Source organism: Bubalus bubalis, chromosome 11 (genome assembly GCF_019923935.1).
Source record: "Bubalus bubalis isolate 160015118507 breed Murrah chromosome 11, NDDB_SH_1, whole genome shotgun sequence".
In the NCBI taxonomy this organism is placed as follows: Eukaryota; Metazoa; Chordata; class Mammalia; order Artiodactyla; family Bovidae; genus Bubalus; species Bubalus bubalis.
The window spans coordinates 66,980,880-66,997,450 of NC_059167.1; the positions used below are offsets into that span (position 1 = coordinate 66,980,880).

The following is a 16,571-nucleotide window of genomic DNA, read 5'->3' on the forward strand; positions in this document are numbered from 1 at the left end:
ATTGGAAGGCAGATTCTTAATCACTGGACCACCAGGGAAGTCCCTATGTGTTGTTTGCTTTTTAAGTAATTAATTAGTTTTTGATTTATACTGCAGGGCTTGTGGGATCTTAGTTCCCTGTCCAGGTGTAGAACCTGAGCCCCCAGCAGTGGAAGCACAGAGTCCTAACAACTGGACTGCAGATGATTCTCTTGTTTTTAGTTTCTAAAACTACAAGTTGCATAAAATCACAGGATCAAAATAGATTTATAAAAGTACAGGTCACAGGTGGTAGAAAAAATGATTAAAACAAAATCTGAAATGCTATCAACCAATTTAAGCAGAGATCAACCCAAGTTTCAGCCTCATGCAAACATTTAAAATGTTATCATTAGAGGAATGAATTTAATGAATTTAATTTTCATTCTGGATATTAAAAACAGTTTTTATAAGCCCGTTCTTGTTTAATGTTACAACGACAATTTAAGGTTTAAGATTTTTTAAAATGATGGGGTGTGCATCTTTTTCAGATGTCAGCTGGCAGAAGCTGGCCCTGGGGACTCAGGGCCTGTTGTGGATAACCAACAACTTAGCCTGTTTTAACTTGAATTGCCAAAGCCACTATTGTGTTGAGCTTAGTAAATGATTTGAGTAAAAATACGTAAACAAATTGAGCTGAAATCAAATAAAATCTGAGTTTTGACCAAGGGTTAAGGAAAGGTGGAGAGGGGTGGTGTTTTCCAGGTAGGGGTTCAAGACAGAAAGAGCAGCAGTGGAAAAGGTAGAAACGTTGGGTATGCGGAGCATATTCCGGGAACACTAAGTAACCTGGTGTGACTGAGGGGAAATGGAACCTCAGCTGTAACCTGGTGTGATTGGAGGGAAATGGAACCTCAGCTGGCCAGACCATGGAGTAACTGCTCTGAGCATCCACTCCAGGCAGTCTCTCAGCTTTCCCCTGTTTGTGCGTGCTAAGTCGCTCAGTCGTGTCCGATTTTGTGCGACACTATGGGCTGTAGCCCGCCAGGCTCCTCTGTCCATGGGATTCTTCAGGCAAGAATACTGGAGTGGATTGCCATGCCCTCTTCCAGGGGATCTTCCTGACCCAGGGATCGAACCCGCGTCTCTTACATCTCCTGCATTGGCAGGCAGGTTTTTTAACACTAGCGGCGCCAGCTGGGAAGCCCTGTCCACTTTTACTCGCCTTCTAACCCATTCTCGATTCGCCTTTCAAGATCTCTGCTGGCTCCGCCCCACTGGTAGTGCCTGTGGCCCCGCCCCCTAGAAAAAACCTGGCCACGAGGTGGAGTCTCGAAGGTCTGTTCACCCCCGCCTTCTTATAGGCGCGCGAGGCTGCTAGTTGGCACCGTTTGATGACGTCACGGTCATTGACAGAGAAGCCGCGGCCTTCGCCACAGTAGCTAGCGGTAGTAAGAGTGAGTTGAGGTCCAGACAGGCTGGGGCGCCTTCAAAGGGCGCGGCGGGAAGGCCAGGGTTTTGTAGCCAGGGCGGCGGGTTTGTGATCTGCAGTGTCGTGAGGCTGGGGGAGGAGTTTGGAAGCCCATCGACCTGACTCCGGTATCAGGGTTAGGGGGCGTGTTGGAGGGGAGGCTGCGAAGGGCCGGGTAGGCGGCGTGGTAGTCAGGCCTGGGGGCTAGCAGAAACCTTAAGGTCGGGACTAGGGTGAGGGTGGCGAATGCTCGGGGTCTGGGCAGGGAGATTATCTTAAAGGGTTCGGCTTTGGCGATGGGTGGACCACACTCACGAATCTCTCTCCCTTCCTTCGCCCGCTTGCTCCTGGTGGCTCACGCGGGCTGCAGGTGTAGCATGTCTAGTCTGGGGACCTTGGGTGGCGCCCGCGCCGGGCTAGGACTGTTGCTGGGCACCGCCGCGGGCCTTGGATTCCTATGTGCCCTTTATAGCCAGCGGTGGAAACGGACCCAGCGCCGCGGCCAGAGCCAGAGTCAGTCCAACTCTCTGGACTACACGCAGACTTCAGAGCCTGGACGCCAAGGTAGGAGCGGGGCTATTGAGGCCTCAGTGACTGTTGAGGGGGTGGGCTTGGGGTCGGGGCTGCTTGTAGCAGAACCTGCGGGACAGGACAACAGAGGAAAAACTAGGGGGGTGGGTGCGGGGCCCGAGAGTTTCAAGTTTGGGGAAAGTTTATCGAAAAAGAAAAGCAGTCTTCCTCTTCTGTCGTCTTTTTCCTGTGATCCCAGGAAAGTATATAGTGAAAAGGCTTAGCTTTCACTTTTAGTTCTGGCCGCAGAAGTGCTGTGTATATATTAAAGTTACTTGCTTAGTGTGGTTGAGGTGTTTAATAAGTAAAGGTCCAAAAGAAAGTAGAACGTGAATAGTCTTGGAGGAATTAAAATCTTTTGAGGCTTATATATTAAATTAGGTTAATATTAACATTCGAAGACACCTTGGAGACTATATAGTTCAAGGTTTTTTTTGTTTTTTTTTAAATCCTTTTTATGAGTAAGTTGAGATTGAAAAAAGTTGTGTAACTTTGCCGAGGCTGTCACAGAGCAAGTAAGTGGCGGGATTGGGCTTGGTCACCTGGTCCTGTGGACGTCCCACAGCGTGGGGCCGGGAGCGCACTTACTGCAGTTGAAGCTGAATATGGCTGGAAGCCAGACACAAATGGTTCGTACTTTCAGTTTTGGAAAACTTGAATGTTAACCCATTACAGCAAAGCATCTAGGGCTCGTCCAAACCACTCCCCTCATGTGTGTGTGATAGAAGAGGGTTCAAGTCATCTCGCCTCATGTTCATTGGGAACACATGCTTCCTCTGATGACCAAATGCCAGTTAGTTTTTGAAGAGTCTTAAGAGTTTTCACCTTAGATTGCAATTGTTTGTCAGCATTTCATAAGCTGGTAGTAACAGCGCTGCAAGTGTGCTTGCCCTTCCTTTCTTTTCCTTGTATTTTGTTTGTTGGTTTGTAATTTCTCAGCTGTAGTCTTTCTTCTACTGAGGTTGGGAGGTGGTAGCCACATTCCCAGGGATCTTTCTTGCTTTACATACTGGAACATTGTTGGGTCTGTACAGTAATCCAGCCTTTATTGTTACTAGATTTCCTTTAACAGCTTTATGCTTGCTTGGACTGTGGGTCCTGCCTTGCTGGTTTCTCTCCTGTTTTTACATTTACCAGTCCACTTGTCTTAGGTATCCGTTTTCTAGCATTTTAGAATTTACTTAGAGCTCAATTCAGGGCTTGGCGATGATGTTTTTCCCCAATGGGGTTTGGGTGGGTTTTTCCTGGTGTACCTTTTCTCTCAGTAACTGCCCCTGTTTACCTTGCCACTCTCTGATAATACTAAATGAAGCTCTTGAGAGCTCTTGCTATTCTTTGTGAAGTGCAAGATCAGAATTTGAGTGAGCTCAGTTTCAGTTTTGCTGTGTGGTAAGTATTGACTACCTGGGATTTGGGCAGCAGGGCAGCTATCTTGCCTTCTAGATATTGCACTCTTGCGAGAGCATTCTACATTATCTGCCAAGGTGTACAGTGCTCATGAAGGGCCCTGGGTGCAAGGTTTTTGGAACAAAGGGCTCTTGTGGACTTTTTTGTTTTTTTTTTTCCTTTGGCCATGCTTGCAAGATCTTAGTCCCCTAGCCAGGGATTGAACCTGGACCCTTGGTAGTGAAAGCACGGAGTCTTAGCCACTAAACGACTAGAGAATTCCCTGGAGAGCTCTCGTTTAAAGATTGGGACCTTGATTTTTTTTTTTTTTTCCGGGTTTGTTACCTGGGACTTGTGAATATCTGACCCTCAAAGATCTTTGTAAATTGAACTCCAGTGAGAAGTAAGAGTTCTTGAGTTCTGGGTGCAGGATCTTCTCGTCCCTCTAGCCCACGGGCATCGCTGTCTCCTGTCCTCCGTCCTCCAGTCAGGCCGTTGCGGGCAGTCCCGGGTGAGGCTGGTGATGCTGCAGTGCTCTCAAGCCTCCCACGAGGACAGGAGGTGGTACTGGACCGCCTGGAGTTCGTGCTGACCAGCCTGGTGGCGCTGCGGCGGGAGGTAGAAGAGCTGAGGAGCAGCCTGCAGGGGCTTGCTGGGCAGATTGTGGGGGAGGTCCGGTGAGTATTGCAGCCTTCCTTCCTGCCTTGGCCCCTGCACCCTAGCTTTTCCACCGCCCCGACAGCTTTCTCAGCCTTTGTTGTCTGTCTGTAAGGACACAGCCAGTTTTCTGGCTTCTCACCTCTCTGGCAGGGAAGCCATGTGCTTGATTCCTTGCCTTGCCTGAGTTCTTGCTGCCTTTGGGCCCTCAGGGTCTGTTGCAGCAGCTGAAATACTTTGTCCTGTTTAACCTGGTCTGCTCTGTAGGCTGGGTCCTGCCAGCTGCCCTTCTTGCTCTCCTGAGGGCAGAGACCCCAGAGTTTCTCTGCTTTGGGCCCTTTAATGAGCAGTAGTAAGAGGCTCCCTCAGGTTGAGGGGAAAGGCAGGCTGGAAGGGCCTAATGGCACCCTCTAGAAAGGAGCTTACTTTTCAGATCACATATGGAAGAGAACCAGAAAGTGGCTCGGCGGCGAAGGTTCCCATTTGCCCGGGAGAGGAGTGACTCGACCGGCTCCAGCTCTGTCTACTTCACGGCCGCCTCGGGAGCCACGTTCACGGATGCCGAGAGTGAAGGCGGGTGAGTCATGTCTCCTGGAGACAGCTGTGGCTTCAGCCGGGTTACATTGTGTAGAAGTAATGTTCGGAATGAAAAGTTCACACCAAGCTGCTGTAAATAGTTTTTAGAACAAGGTAAGGATATAAACAAATGAAATACAAAACAGTTGAAATAAGAAAAGCCATCCACATGTCATCGGGACAGATGGGAATGTTTAACAGCAGTTAGTGTTTGCGTCTGTTACTTTTCTCAGAGTAGGTTTGCTTTTTACCTAGTTATTAGATCCTTTATTTTTGTTTTATTGTAACGTCAGTTGGGTGGTTTCCTGTTATCAGGAGGACTTTGTAAGCTTTGTCTTAACGGCCGTATTTCCTTCACTGAGTGACTGGGCCGGGTCTACAGAGCTGTCTAAGCGCTAAGCACGCTCCCTCCCTCGGGAAGTTCTCTTCCCACCGGGAGATCTGCTTGTGCGCCCTCGCCCTCTTCACAGGTGGGCGGTGACTCACCTGAGTAGCTGGTGGGCCAGCAGGTCTGGCCATAGGCCTTACTGTGAGGCAGGGCTGCAGGCAGGAGTCTGGTGGAACACCCAGGTTGGTCAGGCTGAGGGCTTTTTGGTTTTAAACCACTGGTGCCATTTTGGAACTTCGTCCCACGGGTGGAGCCTGAATGAACATCTCTGTTGCATGCTGTTGATAGCAGCATCTGCCCGTGTCTGCTTCCAGGCCCAGTCATCCAGGTGGCCCATGTGGGGTCTAGAGGCTGGTCTCTCTTTGTGGCCTTTGCTGACCTTTTTCCCTCTTCAAGGAAGAGGCTGGTGAAGTGAGCAGTCAGGCCTGTCCTGTCAGGGCAGAACGACTGGTGTAGCTCCAAACATACACATGGAAACCAGAAGCTAAACCAGTCATTCATGATGATCTTTGCAGCATGTCCCTCTTCAGCTGAAACACTTCATAATATTAACCAGTTTATTTCTCCTTTGTGACAGACACGGTGGAAAGCACTTCAGAGGTATTTCCTTAGTCTCACAAAGGAGAGAGAGGAGCATCTCTTAAGGAGCATTTCTTTTCTTTTTTTTTTTTTTTTTAAGGAGCATTTCTAAGCAACCCAAGGAAGCCAGTTACTTGACATTTGAACTTTATGAGTGTGGAACATAAGGACAGGTCACAGCTCTGCCCAAGACTAGGATAATAGAACTCAAACCCTTTCATGATGATTTTAAGAAATTGTACAAGCTTCTGGGGGCAGCACGAGCCAGAGTGATTAACCAGGGAAGTTTATGGGTGCTTCGTAGCTTAGGGTGCTCACTGGGGCTCCCAAAGCCATACAGGGCAGGACAGGGCTGCCAGTTGCCTGTAGCAGCTGGAGAGAAAGGGTGGCTTCCTTAATAACAGCTCCAGTAGGCTCAGCCTTGTGACCAATCCTGTGGCATGTGGAAGCCGATGGTCGTGCTTGGTGCAAGACTTTGGTTTAGCCGACTGCTCTCTGGAGCAATGGCCGTGGTGAATCATTCATTTGGTCATGGTCAAGGAGACCAAGCCTTGGGAATGGCTTTAAACCTGTGGGCCCTAGGGAAGGAGAGCTTCTTTGAGGGATGAAAGAATAAGACTATTTGATGGGCAGCTCTGCGCCACTGAAAGCTGTGTTCTCGCTTTCTTCCCAATAAAACAGCTCCCAGGGGATCAGCTGAATATGTCAGAGTCCGAATCACTGGGTGGGTCAGTGAGCTTGTTCCCAGAGCCTTGTTGCAAATGCAGCTTTACTTCCCTCCTTGCAAAACCCAACTCGCCCTAATACCAGCTCCCCTGGCAAACCTGCCCAGGCATTCCAGCCAGGAGCCACTGCCGGCAGCCTCATTGCCACTCCTCCTTGGGCGTTCGCTTATCACCTCATTCCTCTTGGTCTTATCTTCCCCGCCACTGTGGGGTCAGGGCCCAGGCCTGCTTGTCTTTGTCTCAGCTCAGCACCTCTTATGGGGCTTAGCAGTTGGAGGAAAGAAATGTAATTGCTGGGAGGGCTGTGTGTGTAAGAGTCCTTGATCCCTGACCCGGGGGCTCTCCTTAAGGAGCAGAGTTGGCCTCCTTACCTCAAGGGAGCCTGGAGTCCTTGCTCCACAGTGGGAACAGTGTGTCTAGCTTGAGTGCACAGGACCAAAGGACCTTTTCAGAGGTCTGTACTCATCTCAAAAGCTGCTGGGCATGTTGAACAAAAGGGTCACCACTTTTTCTCTGGTGGATTTCACCAGCAGCTGGGATGTGGTATGAGAGCTGCAGTACCAGCTCACCGGGTGGCAGCAAGGTCCCCCGACCTCTCCTTTTCCTGCCCATGTGAGCTCCCCGGCCTTTAGGGCCCAGAGGGATCACAGCACTGAAGGACCTTCCTCCCTGCTTCCTTCCCTGGAGACTGCGCTCAGGCAGGATGAGAGCAGGGGTCTCTCCCCATGTGCTGAGGCAGCCTTCAGCTGAGCAGGGAATGAGTGGGGTCTCCTCTTCTTTTTGCAACATGAAGTGATAAGACTCAAGCTTGCACCCGCCAAAAATTCATTTACTCATTTTGCCTCTGGGCCTGGTTGGGCTGAGTAGGGGCACTGGTAGCCACTGATTTGACTTTCTGGATGGGGCAGGTTATTGTCTAAGCCTAGGAGCCTAAGAGAGTTTCTCTAGGCTGCCCCTGTGTGGTCTTGCTCACCACCACCCAGGTTGGTTGTAAAATCTGATACCACTTTTCCTTGTCCCCTTTTTTTTTTTTTTTTACTGCAAATTGCTTGAGGAGAGAGATGCTTGTATAACCTCTTTAAAAAGCAAGGTTAAGAAGGTTTTAAATATTTTACAATTTCTTGTAATAGATGTTTCTGGAGCCCCTTTGTTAAATGCATCTGAAAGCTCCTCTATAAAGAAATAGGATGGATGGACTGGACCCCAGGTCTGGTTACTCACTTGGTCCCTTGTCCTCTCTGGCTTTGCACATGAGGAGGACAGCACTTGGGCCTGCAGTACTCAGCCCCCTTGACCTTAGGCTATCTTGTTGTGACTTTGTTTGTCTTTCTCCTTCAGGTCTGATTTGCTCCAGCCACAGGGATCCTACCTCTCTTTAATTTCAGGACGGAGGAAGGCTTATCCTTAAGTGACTCAAGGATCTTCCCTGTGTCTTGGAACCTGCTAGCTCAGACAGAACCTGCTTTTCCTTCACTCAGCCTGGGGGCTCTTTGGTGTCTGGTTGTGACCCCTGGAAGCCTTATCTTCTGCTCTGCTCAGTTTTTGTCTGACTCAGTTGGCAGTTGGGGAAAACAGTATCATTAGCTGCTGGTGGAGGCAAAGATCCAAGAGAAACAGTGGATGCAATCAGAGTTGGGCTCCCCAGGAGACACCTGGATGGCAGCCCCACAGACACCTTCCTAAGGGATTGCTTGCATCTTCTGCCTTTCCTGCTTCCAGCTGCGGCCCTCCCCCGCTGCCCCCACCAGTTCCCAAGGTTTCCAAGGGCTACTCCTGTTGTGGTTGAGGTTTGGTTACTGACTTGGGACAGAGGTATACATTGAATTGAGAAAGAAAATATGTATATCTGTGGCCACCCACAGCCACAGAGGCTGGCATCCACCCATGTTGGTTCTGGCAGGTGCATTTGGCTGATAAAGCAAAAATGATTGACAAACCCTTCCCCTCGTGAGCCATCAAGCTCCACCTACATCTGAAGGTTTTTATCTTAAACTTTTATTACTTTACTTATAAGAATATATGGTCCCTAAAGCAATCCCATCTAATACTAAAATATAGGGGGGATATTAATTCCTCTGCCCTGAGAGGTCTACTGACATTTTGTTGATACCTTTCTAGGCTTTCTCTGTTTTCTGGCAGACGTGGTGGTAGCTAAGCAGGGGCTTCTCATATCGGCCTCTGACTGTCACAGGGCTCCGAGTTGGTCACTCTTCCCCTCCCGGATCATTTTCCCATGGTTCCCTAGGAAGCATTCTCTCAGGACTGAGTCCCCCCTCAGTGAGGGGCATGGCTCACGGTCAGTGCTGATGGCCGCAGCGCCGTGGAGAGCCCCTCTGTGGAGGAGGATAGACCCCTGGTGATCTGAGGCTAAGTAATCCCCTCCCTTGCCCTTGTCACTTTGTTTCCCCGCCACAGTTACACAACAGCCAATGCTGAGTCTGACTATGAGCGGGACTCTGAAAGGGAGAGTGACGGTGACGGTGAAGATGAAGTGAGCTGCGAGACCGTGAAGATGGGCAGAAAGGACTCCTTGGACCTGGAGGTGGAGGTGGAGGTGGCTTTGGGTCCGGAGCCTGAAGCCCTGGAGGCTGGAGGCTCCCCTGGCCAGGAAGAGGTGCTGCCGCTCCTGCAGCAGGCAGACGAGCTGCACCAGGGCAGTGAGCAGGGCAAGCGGGAGGGCTTCCAGCTGCTGCTCAACAACAAGCTGGCGGTGAGGCTCCAACGGCCCGTCTACCCTCCTTCCCCCTGCTCACTCCCACGAATGTGTCAGTGACCCTGCCAGGTGACATGGGAAGGGAAATGAGGGTGACACGGCGAGTTTCTGCATCTACCCTCAGGGTCGTACACCCTTTTCCAAGGAGGCCAAGTGCTGCCCCTAGGGGCCTGTACTCCCTGCCCCAGCGCTTCCTCCCCCACCACCCCCTGGGTAGTTGGCTCTGGTAGGGCAACTGCAAGAGCTCCTCTCAGCATAGGGAGAAATGTGGAAAGAACTGAAACTTTCCCCTTTTATTTCCCTGAGGCAGACCCACAGCTGCTTGCCCCATTTGAAGTTTTCATCACCGGTGACAAGTGTCTGGGTCACTCAATCACAGTTCCCTTCTCAAGTTCACTGCCAGAATTTATGCGGAAAGACTGAAGGCAGGAGAAGGGGACGACAGGATGAGATGGTTTGGTTCGGTGGCATCACCGACTTGATGGACATGAGTTTGAGTAGGCTCTGGGAGTTGGTGATGGACAGGGAAGCCTGGCGTGCTGCAGTCCATGGTGTCGCAGAGTTGGACGCAACTGAAGTGAACTGAGCTATAAATGCCCTCAGTTAGCATTTCCCTTTTCCTGGGCCTTTCCACATGCTCTTGCTGTGACTCATTACATGTTGGAGTTGGCCTTCCCTCCTCACAGCATTGGGAGGCCAGGATGCACCCACTCTGTGGGTTGTGCAGTCTACTGACTAGAGATGATGTCACCAGCTAACCGCAGGTGAGAGGCCATGTAGATGGCCTGATATCAGTGTTTATGACACAGAGAGAAGGTCAGGGCTCCAGTTCTCTGCAGCTGAGAGAAGGGGCCCTCATCCCTCTCTTTGGGTTGCAGCATGGAAGCCGGCAGGACTTTCTCTGGCGCCTGGCCCGGGCCTACAGTGACATGTGTGAGCTTGCCGAGGAGGCGAGTGAGAAGAGGTCCTATGCCTTAAGTGGTAAGTGCTGACAGCCTCCTGGTGCAACTGACTGATTCTGAGGGTGGAGCCAGCCCAGTGGCTTGGGGCCCAGGGGACCCACCAAGACGCAGGCTATCAGGGCAGCTGGGGCTCAGGTACTCAGCAGGGACAGACTGGCTCCCGGAGACCCATTTCCTCCTGGAGACACAGAGCAGTCTCTGCTTTTCTGCACGGTATGGGGCTTGAGTCACACAGGCGTACGTGACTATAGCACAGCTGGCCTTGAACGTCAGTGATTTGAGCAGTGCAAGCACACACACAGTCCATGGTTGCTCGGGCCTGAGGATTTGTTGTTGCTTAGTTGCTAAGTTGTGTCCGACTCTGCAACTCCATGGACTGTAGCCTGCCAGGCTCCTGTCCGTGGGATTTCCCAGGCAAGAACACTGGAGTTGCCATTTTCTTCTCCAGGGGATCTTTCTGACCCAGGGATTGAACCCTCGTCTCCTGCACTGGCAGGCAGATTCTCTACTGGTGAGCCAGAGGGCTGACTATGTTACACGTGGATTTCTGACTGGGCAGAGGGCCAGTAACCCCTGCATTGTTCAGGGTCAATTGTAGTTGTTTCATTAGCACTATTCTTTGTCCTAATTCTTTAACTACAAAGGGCAAAACCTTTCTTAACCTGAGGAGGGTTTTTTTTTTGCTGCTGTTTAAGAATCTAGTTTCAGTTATGGAGCCTGTGGGGCAGGTGTTTAAGAATATAATGAGTGGAGTATGTTTGGTGAGTGCCAGGAAGGAGTAGTTTGGGAGAATACCACTAGCCTGTAAGCCCGTGGGGTCTACTAGCCAGCTCTGTTGTCAGAATCTTGTCCCCAGGCATGTAGGGTGCATCTGACTCGTGCCAGGTTCATGGCCTGTCCTCTACTGTCGTGAAGTTGTTAAGACCCCTGAGATTTTAGAGACTGGTTTTACGGGGAAGATGTGTCCTGCCTAGCTACACAGCCTCGGAGTCAGGCACTGTCAGTGGACTTCCACATTTCGTAGTACAGCCTCGCAGACATTGAATTTTTGATAATGTAGAGTCTGACAGTACCTCAAGGTCATCATTCTATAAACTGTTGTAGAATTCTGCCAATACAGAAAGGTCAGTTGAGCTGAATGTTTGATCTTCAGAAAAATCCCTGGAAGTTGTAACTGAAGGTGCTTAATTATTGTCTGTTTCTTTTCAAAAGTTTCTGCTACCTTTCCTGTGTTTCAGGTGAGGATTCTGACCAGCATTTGGGGCTGGTGTCTGGACTCTTGGTGGCAACAACCGCCTTTCCTTTTCCTTTTGATCATCTCTTAGTACTAATAGCCAACGTGAACCCTGAAGGTGGAGATGGAGCAGTGGTTGGAGAAGCAGCTATGCCCACACCGGTCTGGCTCCTTGTAGCACCCCCGGACAGATCTGTTCCTTCTGGAGGTCAGGGGACTATGGAGAGACTTTGAAGGCTCTGCTCTGTGATTCTAGCCTTTTAGGACCATTGTTGATGGATCTAAAGTTCATTTTGTGTTGCCTCTAGAAGCTGGACCATCAGGAGGCTGCAGGAACTGGTTGCCTCGTTCTTCACCCTTATTTCCCTAGTGAGTGAGTGCTCTGAAGCGGGCAGAGTGAAGTCCCCTAAAAGACAGTGTCCCTCAGTGGTAGAGCCACATGGTTCTTCTGCTTGGATAGGGGAATTGTAGGGTTCTCACCTGTTCTCTTTAAATGTATTTGTTGCATATACAAAATTATACCATGATTACTATCTCTTATACATGAGGAAACATTTCAGATTAGCCAGCCTATCACCTCAACACGTTACTTTTGTTCCATTCCCTGTGTTCCCTTTCAAGCCCTCACCATTGAAAATTTCTTTTTATTATTTCAAATTTTTATTATACAGTTGACTTAACAATGTTTCAGAGGTACAGCAAAGTTATTCAGTTATACATAGATATACTTTGCAGATTCTTTTCCATTATAGGTTATTACAAGATATTCAGTATAGTTCTCTGCTACACAGTAGGTCCTTGTTTATCTATTTAATATATAGTAGTTCATATCTGTTAATCTCGAATTCCAAATTTATCCCTCCCCTTGGGTAACGTTTGTTTTCTCAGTCTGTTTTGTAAATAAGTTCATTTGTATCATTTTTAAAAAATGTTTCACACGTAAGTGTTGTATATTTGTCTTTCTCTGTCTTATTTATTTCACTTAGTATGATCTCTAGATCTGTCCATGTTGCTAAAAATGGCATTATTTCATTCTCTTTTACGGAAGCCCTCTTGATTCTAATCAGATGTCCCATTTCGCAGTGTTCTGTTTTCTCCAGTGTGTAGGTGTAACGGTTCTCATCTGGAGGGCTCCAGCTCCTTGACGTTCTAGGGGACCCTTGTCAAGAGCCTGCATGTGTTTAGGCCTTGATTTGTTAGTTTTGGTGCCTGGAAAACTTGGGTAAGGACTACATGAAAGTCATCCTTGGTCAGATGCCAGGTCATTTGGCTCTAGTGAGTTCTGGCCCAGAGCCATGGTTACTGTTCCTAGATCATGGTCCTCTTGAGAATCCAATCAATCTCCAATCTTGAGAATCCAAAGCTGTGGACCCTCTCAAGAAAATGGACTTATGCCTAATATTTCAGTGGGATTTCATGGACACCCTAAGGCCTATCCACAGACCCCAAATCAAAAACTCTCCAGGTAATGATCTACTAGGGCAACTGTGATTGCTTTCGAGTCCTTTTATATTTGCAGTGCTCTGAGCACGTCGGGTGGGTGTTGTATAGCTGGGACAGCTGATGACAGAGATAGGGAAAGCAAGGCAAAGTGGAAGTTATCCTTGAAAAGCTATTTGCAGCTCTTCACTCTGCTCAAGTGCATAACTATTTATAAGTCCTGCTTGGGTGGGAACTGTGAGAGCCAGAGCAGACCATCCTCCCACAGCCTTTCCCGTGGAGGGGTCACGGGAGCCCGAGTCAACTCTGGATCACCTCTGTCTTACAGGAAAAGAAGAAGCTGAGGTCGCTCTGGAGAAGGGGAATGAGAATGCGGAGTGTCATCAGTGGTAATAACACCCTGCAGGGCCCCAGAAAGAGCCAGCATGGGTTAGAGTGGAGCAGAGCCCTTTCTTTTCTCTGCCCTGGCCAAACAGGCATTTGCCAGAGGCACCAGGAGAGGAAGCTCTGGCCTTTATTTTCGTATGTCCCAGTCCTTCCCCAAGCCAAGGACCCAGGGGAGTTTCCTTCGGGAAGTGCCTTGGGAGTGAGACAAGGGAAGAGTAGTACAGCTTCCTGTTGAAACTTGGAGAAATGAGTAGCTTTGTTATGTCATCCCTGGCTTCAACCTTGAGGCTCCTGGCTCCTCAGGGAGGTTGGGACATTGGCAGTTCCCCTCTCCCATACAAGCTCTTCATTCCCCTAGCTGTGATCCCTGGCTGGTGGTGGACTTTGGCTTCTTCGCTTTGCTGGCATGAGGAAACATAGATGTGAGCTCACCCCAGGAAGTTCGGCAGTCAGTATTAGTCCACAAAAGCATCAGCCCTGTTTGTGATCTCATGTGGGCAAAGTCCTGCCACCTTGTGTGGGTCAGGGCCAACCTGTGGCCTGGAGGCCTGGTTCTAGCACCTCAGTTTTAGTCAAAGTGTTCCTTTTCCACCCCTGCTGCTTTCTGTAACTCTGCCCTCAGATTTTGAGCTGGAGAGGCCTTGTTTCCCCATCTGTTGCTGAAACTTTGCAGTGCCTCTTTTTAGATGCCAGGTCACTGTTTCTTAGACCTTTGTTTTTGAAGACAGAAAATGGGAAGCTGGATGGCTTTGTTCCCCTGGGAGGGTGTGGAGGAGAGGGCTGAAATCGGAGGCCTTTTCTTCCTCTGCTTCTGTTGGTAATTCTAGAGTATCCCCTTCCCAAACAGCTTCCCAGTGACGTACCAGCTAAGCAGACATAGTGTATTCACGTTTCTTACACATTGATGCTGATTTTTAGAGACCTGCTTAAGTTTTCATGACAGCTATGGCTGTACTGGTCATGAGGGGACATTGGGATTGAGACCTTGTCTAAATTTTAAGTATAAAAGAACCCACTTTTTGTACCCAGTGTACTTTGGGAAACTGTGAACCTACCACTGTATCTGCTAAAGAATATGAATTGGGACCACAGGTCTGTGAAAAGAGGAATTATGTACAGATGAAGTATTGGGCAGTGCCGTCAGCCATGGGTGGGAAGCCCCTTCCTGGCAGGGATGGTCCTCAGTCCTGTGCCTGAGCCTGCTGCTTTCCCCCTAGGTATGCAGTGCTTTGTGGTCAGCTGGCTGAGCATGAGGGCATCCAGAGGCGCATCCAGAGTGGCTTTAGCTTCAAGGTGAGAAAGGCTTCTCTTCCTTCCCTGGTGCTGGTCTAGCGCAGATTACCTGCTCCAACCTAGCTCTTTGCAGAGGTGTTCCTACCCTACAGCTCTGTGACTTGCCTTTCTTCCCTGAGTAACTCTGCTCTCTGATGTTAACTTGTTTGTATTTCTGCTCTAGGAGCATGTGGACAAAGCCATTGCTCTCAAGCCAGAAAACCCCATGGCTCACTTTCTCCTCGGCAGGTGGTGCTACCAGGTGAGCTAGATTTCAGGGCTTGACACAAGGGCCCAAACTACCCTGAGACACTGATCACCTTGCAGGGAAGATCAGGGTCCTCAACATGGTCTGCTTATGTGTCATTCCCTCCAAACAGTCATGGGAGTGGTGACTGGATGCAGTCCTATTTGGCCCCTTTTCCTTTCAGTACAGAACATTTATTGTTCTTAAAGATACATAAGTTTTTAGTTACACCTTGATCTTTTGATGGCAGGTCTCTCACCTGAGCTGGCTAGAAAAAAAAACTGCGACAGCCTTGAGTGAAAGCCCCCTTGGTGCTACTGTGCAGGATGCCCTCTCCAGCTTCCTAAAGGTATCAGGGAGGGAAGGGAAGGGTGGACAGCAGCCAGAAAGGACGGGGTGACCTTGTTTTCCCTAAGGACATTAGTGTATTGGGAGGGGTTTCTGGTAGAGGGCAGTTTTATGTGTGCCTGTTCTGTGGAAAATGAGAAACCACTGGAAGGGCTTATTAAAAAAAATATAGACTCACTGAATCAATCTCCAGGTTGGATACTGAACTCTAATAAACTTTAGCCTGACTTGGATTTCGGAACCTCTTACTGAAATGCATTCTCCCTTCTCTAGGCTGAAGAACTACAGCCAGGATTTTCCAAAGCAGGAAGGATATATATTTGTAAGGTAAACTCATCTGCCCATTTCAACATAGATGAAATATATGTATGTTGATACTTTTTCTTGAAAACATACACTCATTCCCTTCTAGTCTCCTGGTGGTATTTCTCCCAGGTTTTCACTGTTGTCTCTTCTCAGTGCTACAAAGAACTAGGGAAAAACCCTGAAGCTAAACAGTGGATGAAGTTGGCCCTGGAGCTGCCAAATGTCACTAAAGAGGTAATACTTAAGAGCTTTTCTAATACAGGGTTCTTTCACTGAGTCATCGTGTGACTTTTCAGGAAAGAATATCTTCCCGTGGTTCTTATTTCCCTCCAAAAGAGAGTCTGCACTTTGCATGTGGGCTTTTTCGTATACATCTCACCTGGGGAGGAGACAGAGTTCGTAGGTTCCAGGTTGTCCTGGGAAAGTGGGAAAAAGACTGGTAATAGCAAGGAAGCAAAGGGCCCATTCTCAGGTACCAATGGTTTAGGAAATGTTGGCTTGGATTTAAAGTCCTAGTCTTATTCTCTTGTCTTCCTAGGATTCAGCTTTCCAGAAGGACCTGGAAGAATTGGAAGTAATTTTAGGAGAATAATCACATTTCAGTGGGCTTCATGACTCAAGGAAGGAAAAAAATTAAGTCTTTCCCCCTTAGGTCCTGCTTAGATCAGGAAACTGAGCAAGACTGCTTAAGGGAGTGTCTTGACTCCTAGGTCTGACTGCTGCTTGCTACAATTCCCCAATTTCGTCCCACTGGTTAATTTATTCTAATCCCTTACCTAATCTGAAATTGGGGAAGTACTTGAGACCTGGGTTTCTATTACTTTTTCCATAAAGTGAGTTCTCAAAAAATCAAGACGAGTATACACCTGCCCTAGGGTAGAGTGTGGATAAAACACTGGAGGCTCCTTTTCAACTGCTGCTGAGGTGGATGAACTCCAAAGAGCTATAGGAACAAAACACAGAATGTGTACTCTCTAATCTTTTTCACTGATTAATATTCAGAACCAAAGTATATAGTCCTAAGATCACACGCCCCAACCTACCAGGGCAGAAGGTCGGGGAGTCCATGGGTACTGCCTCTGCTCAATCTATCATGTGGATCGTAACTGTACTCCTGGGCTGAGGGCTGGACCACCTGACTTCCAGTGTCCTGACAGCTTTTGGAACAGCAGTGCATAAGGCTTATGACTGAAAATGATGATCTGAAGAGTTGCCTGGAATATATTTTGGTACAAACTTGCAATAAATCCAAAATTTAAACTTAACTAGAAGTGATTATAATCCCCTTTCTATGTTTGTTTTCATCTCCTTATTCTTTCCTGGCACTTAAATAACTGTTTCCTACTGGGAGG

General features: G+C 48.7%; 1 protein-coding gene across 6 annotated transcripts; it reads left to right on the forward strand.

Moving 5' to 3' along the window:
- The first annotated feature begins 1,261 nt into the window (after positions 1 to 1,261).
- On the forward strand, positions 1,262 to 16,484 carry RMDN3 (regulator of microtubule dynamics 3). Of its 6 annotated transcripts, none has more exons than XM_045162093.1 (13): positions 1,262 to 1,415; positions 1,800 to 1,993; positions 3,816 to 4,062; positions 4,476 to 4,619; positions 8,726 to 9,020; positions 9,902 to 10,004; positions 12,988 to 13,048; positions 14,264 to 14,339; positions 14,503 to 14,580; positions 14,816 to 14,914; positions 15,187 to 15,240; positions 15,349 to 15,453; positions 15,758 to 16,484. In XM_045162093.1, exons 2-13 carry the CDS (start codon positions 1,807 to 1,809, stop codon positions 15,809 to 15,811), a joined length of 1,503 nt encoding a protein of 500 aa, XP_045018028.1. In that variant the 5' UTR covers positions 1,262 to 1,415; positions 1,800 to 1,806; the 3' UTR covers positions 15,812 to 16,484. The 6 variants fall into 6 exon arrangements, with proteins under 6 accessions (XP_045018028.1, XP_045018032.1, XP_045018027.1 ...); XM_045162092.1 differs by having other exon boundaries at positions 1,339 to 1,557; XM_045162094.1 differs by having other exon boundaries at positions 1,341 to 1,557; positions 15,373 to 15,453.
- The last annotated feature ends 87 nt before the right edge of the window (positions 16,485 to 16,571 follow it).

Bases quoted from the DNA above. Each gene is read 5' to 3' on its own strand.
- RMDN3 (XM_045162093.1), top strand. From the start codon at position 1,807: ATGTCTAGTCTGGGGACCTTGGGTGGCGCCCGCGCCGGGCTAGGACTG. The intron at 9,021-9,901 runs GTGAGGCTCCAA...TTTGGGTTGCAG, and splicing joins TGCTCAACAACAAGCTGGCG to CATGGAAGCCGGCAGGACTT. The intron at 13,049-14,263 runs GTAATAACACCC...CTTTCCCCCTAG, and splicing joins AATGCGGAGTGTCATCAGTG to GTATGCAGTGCTTTGTGGTC.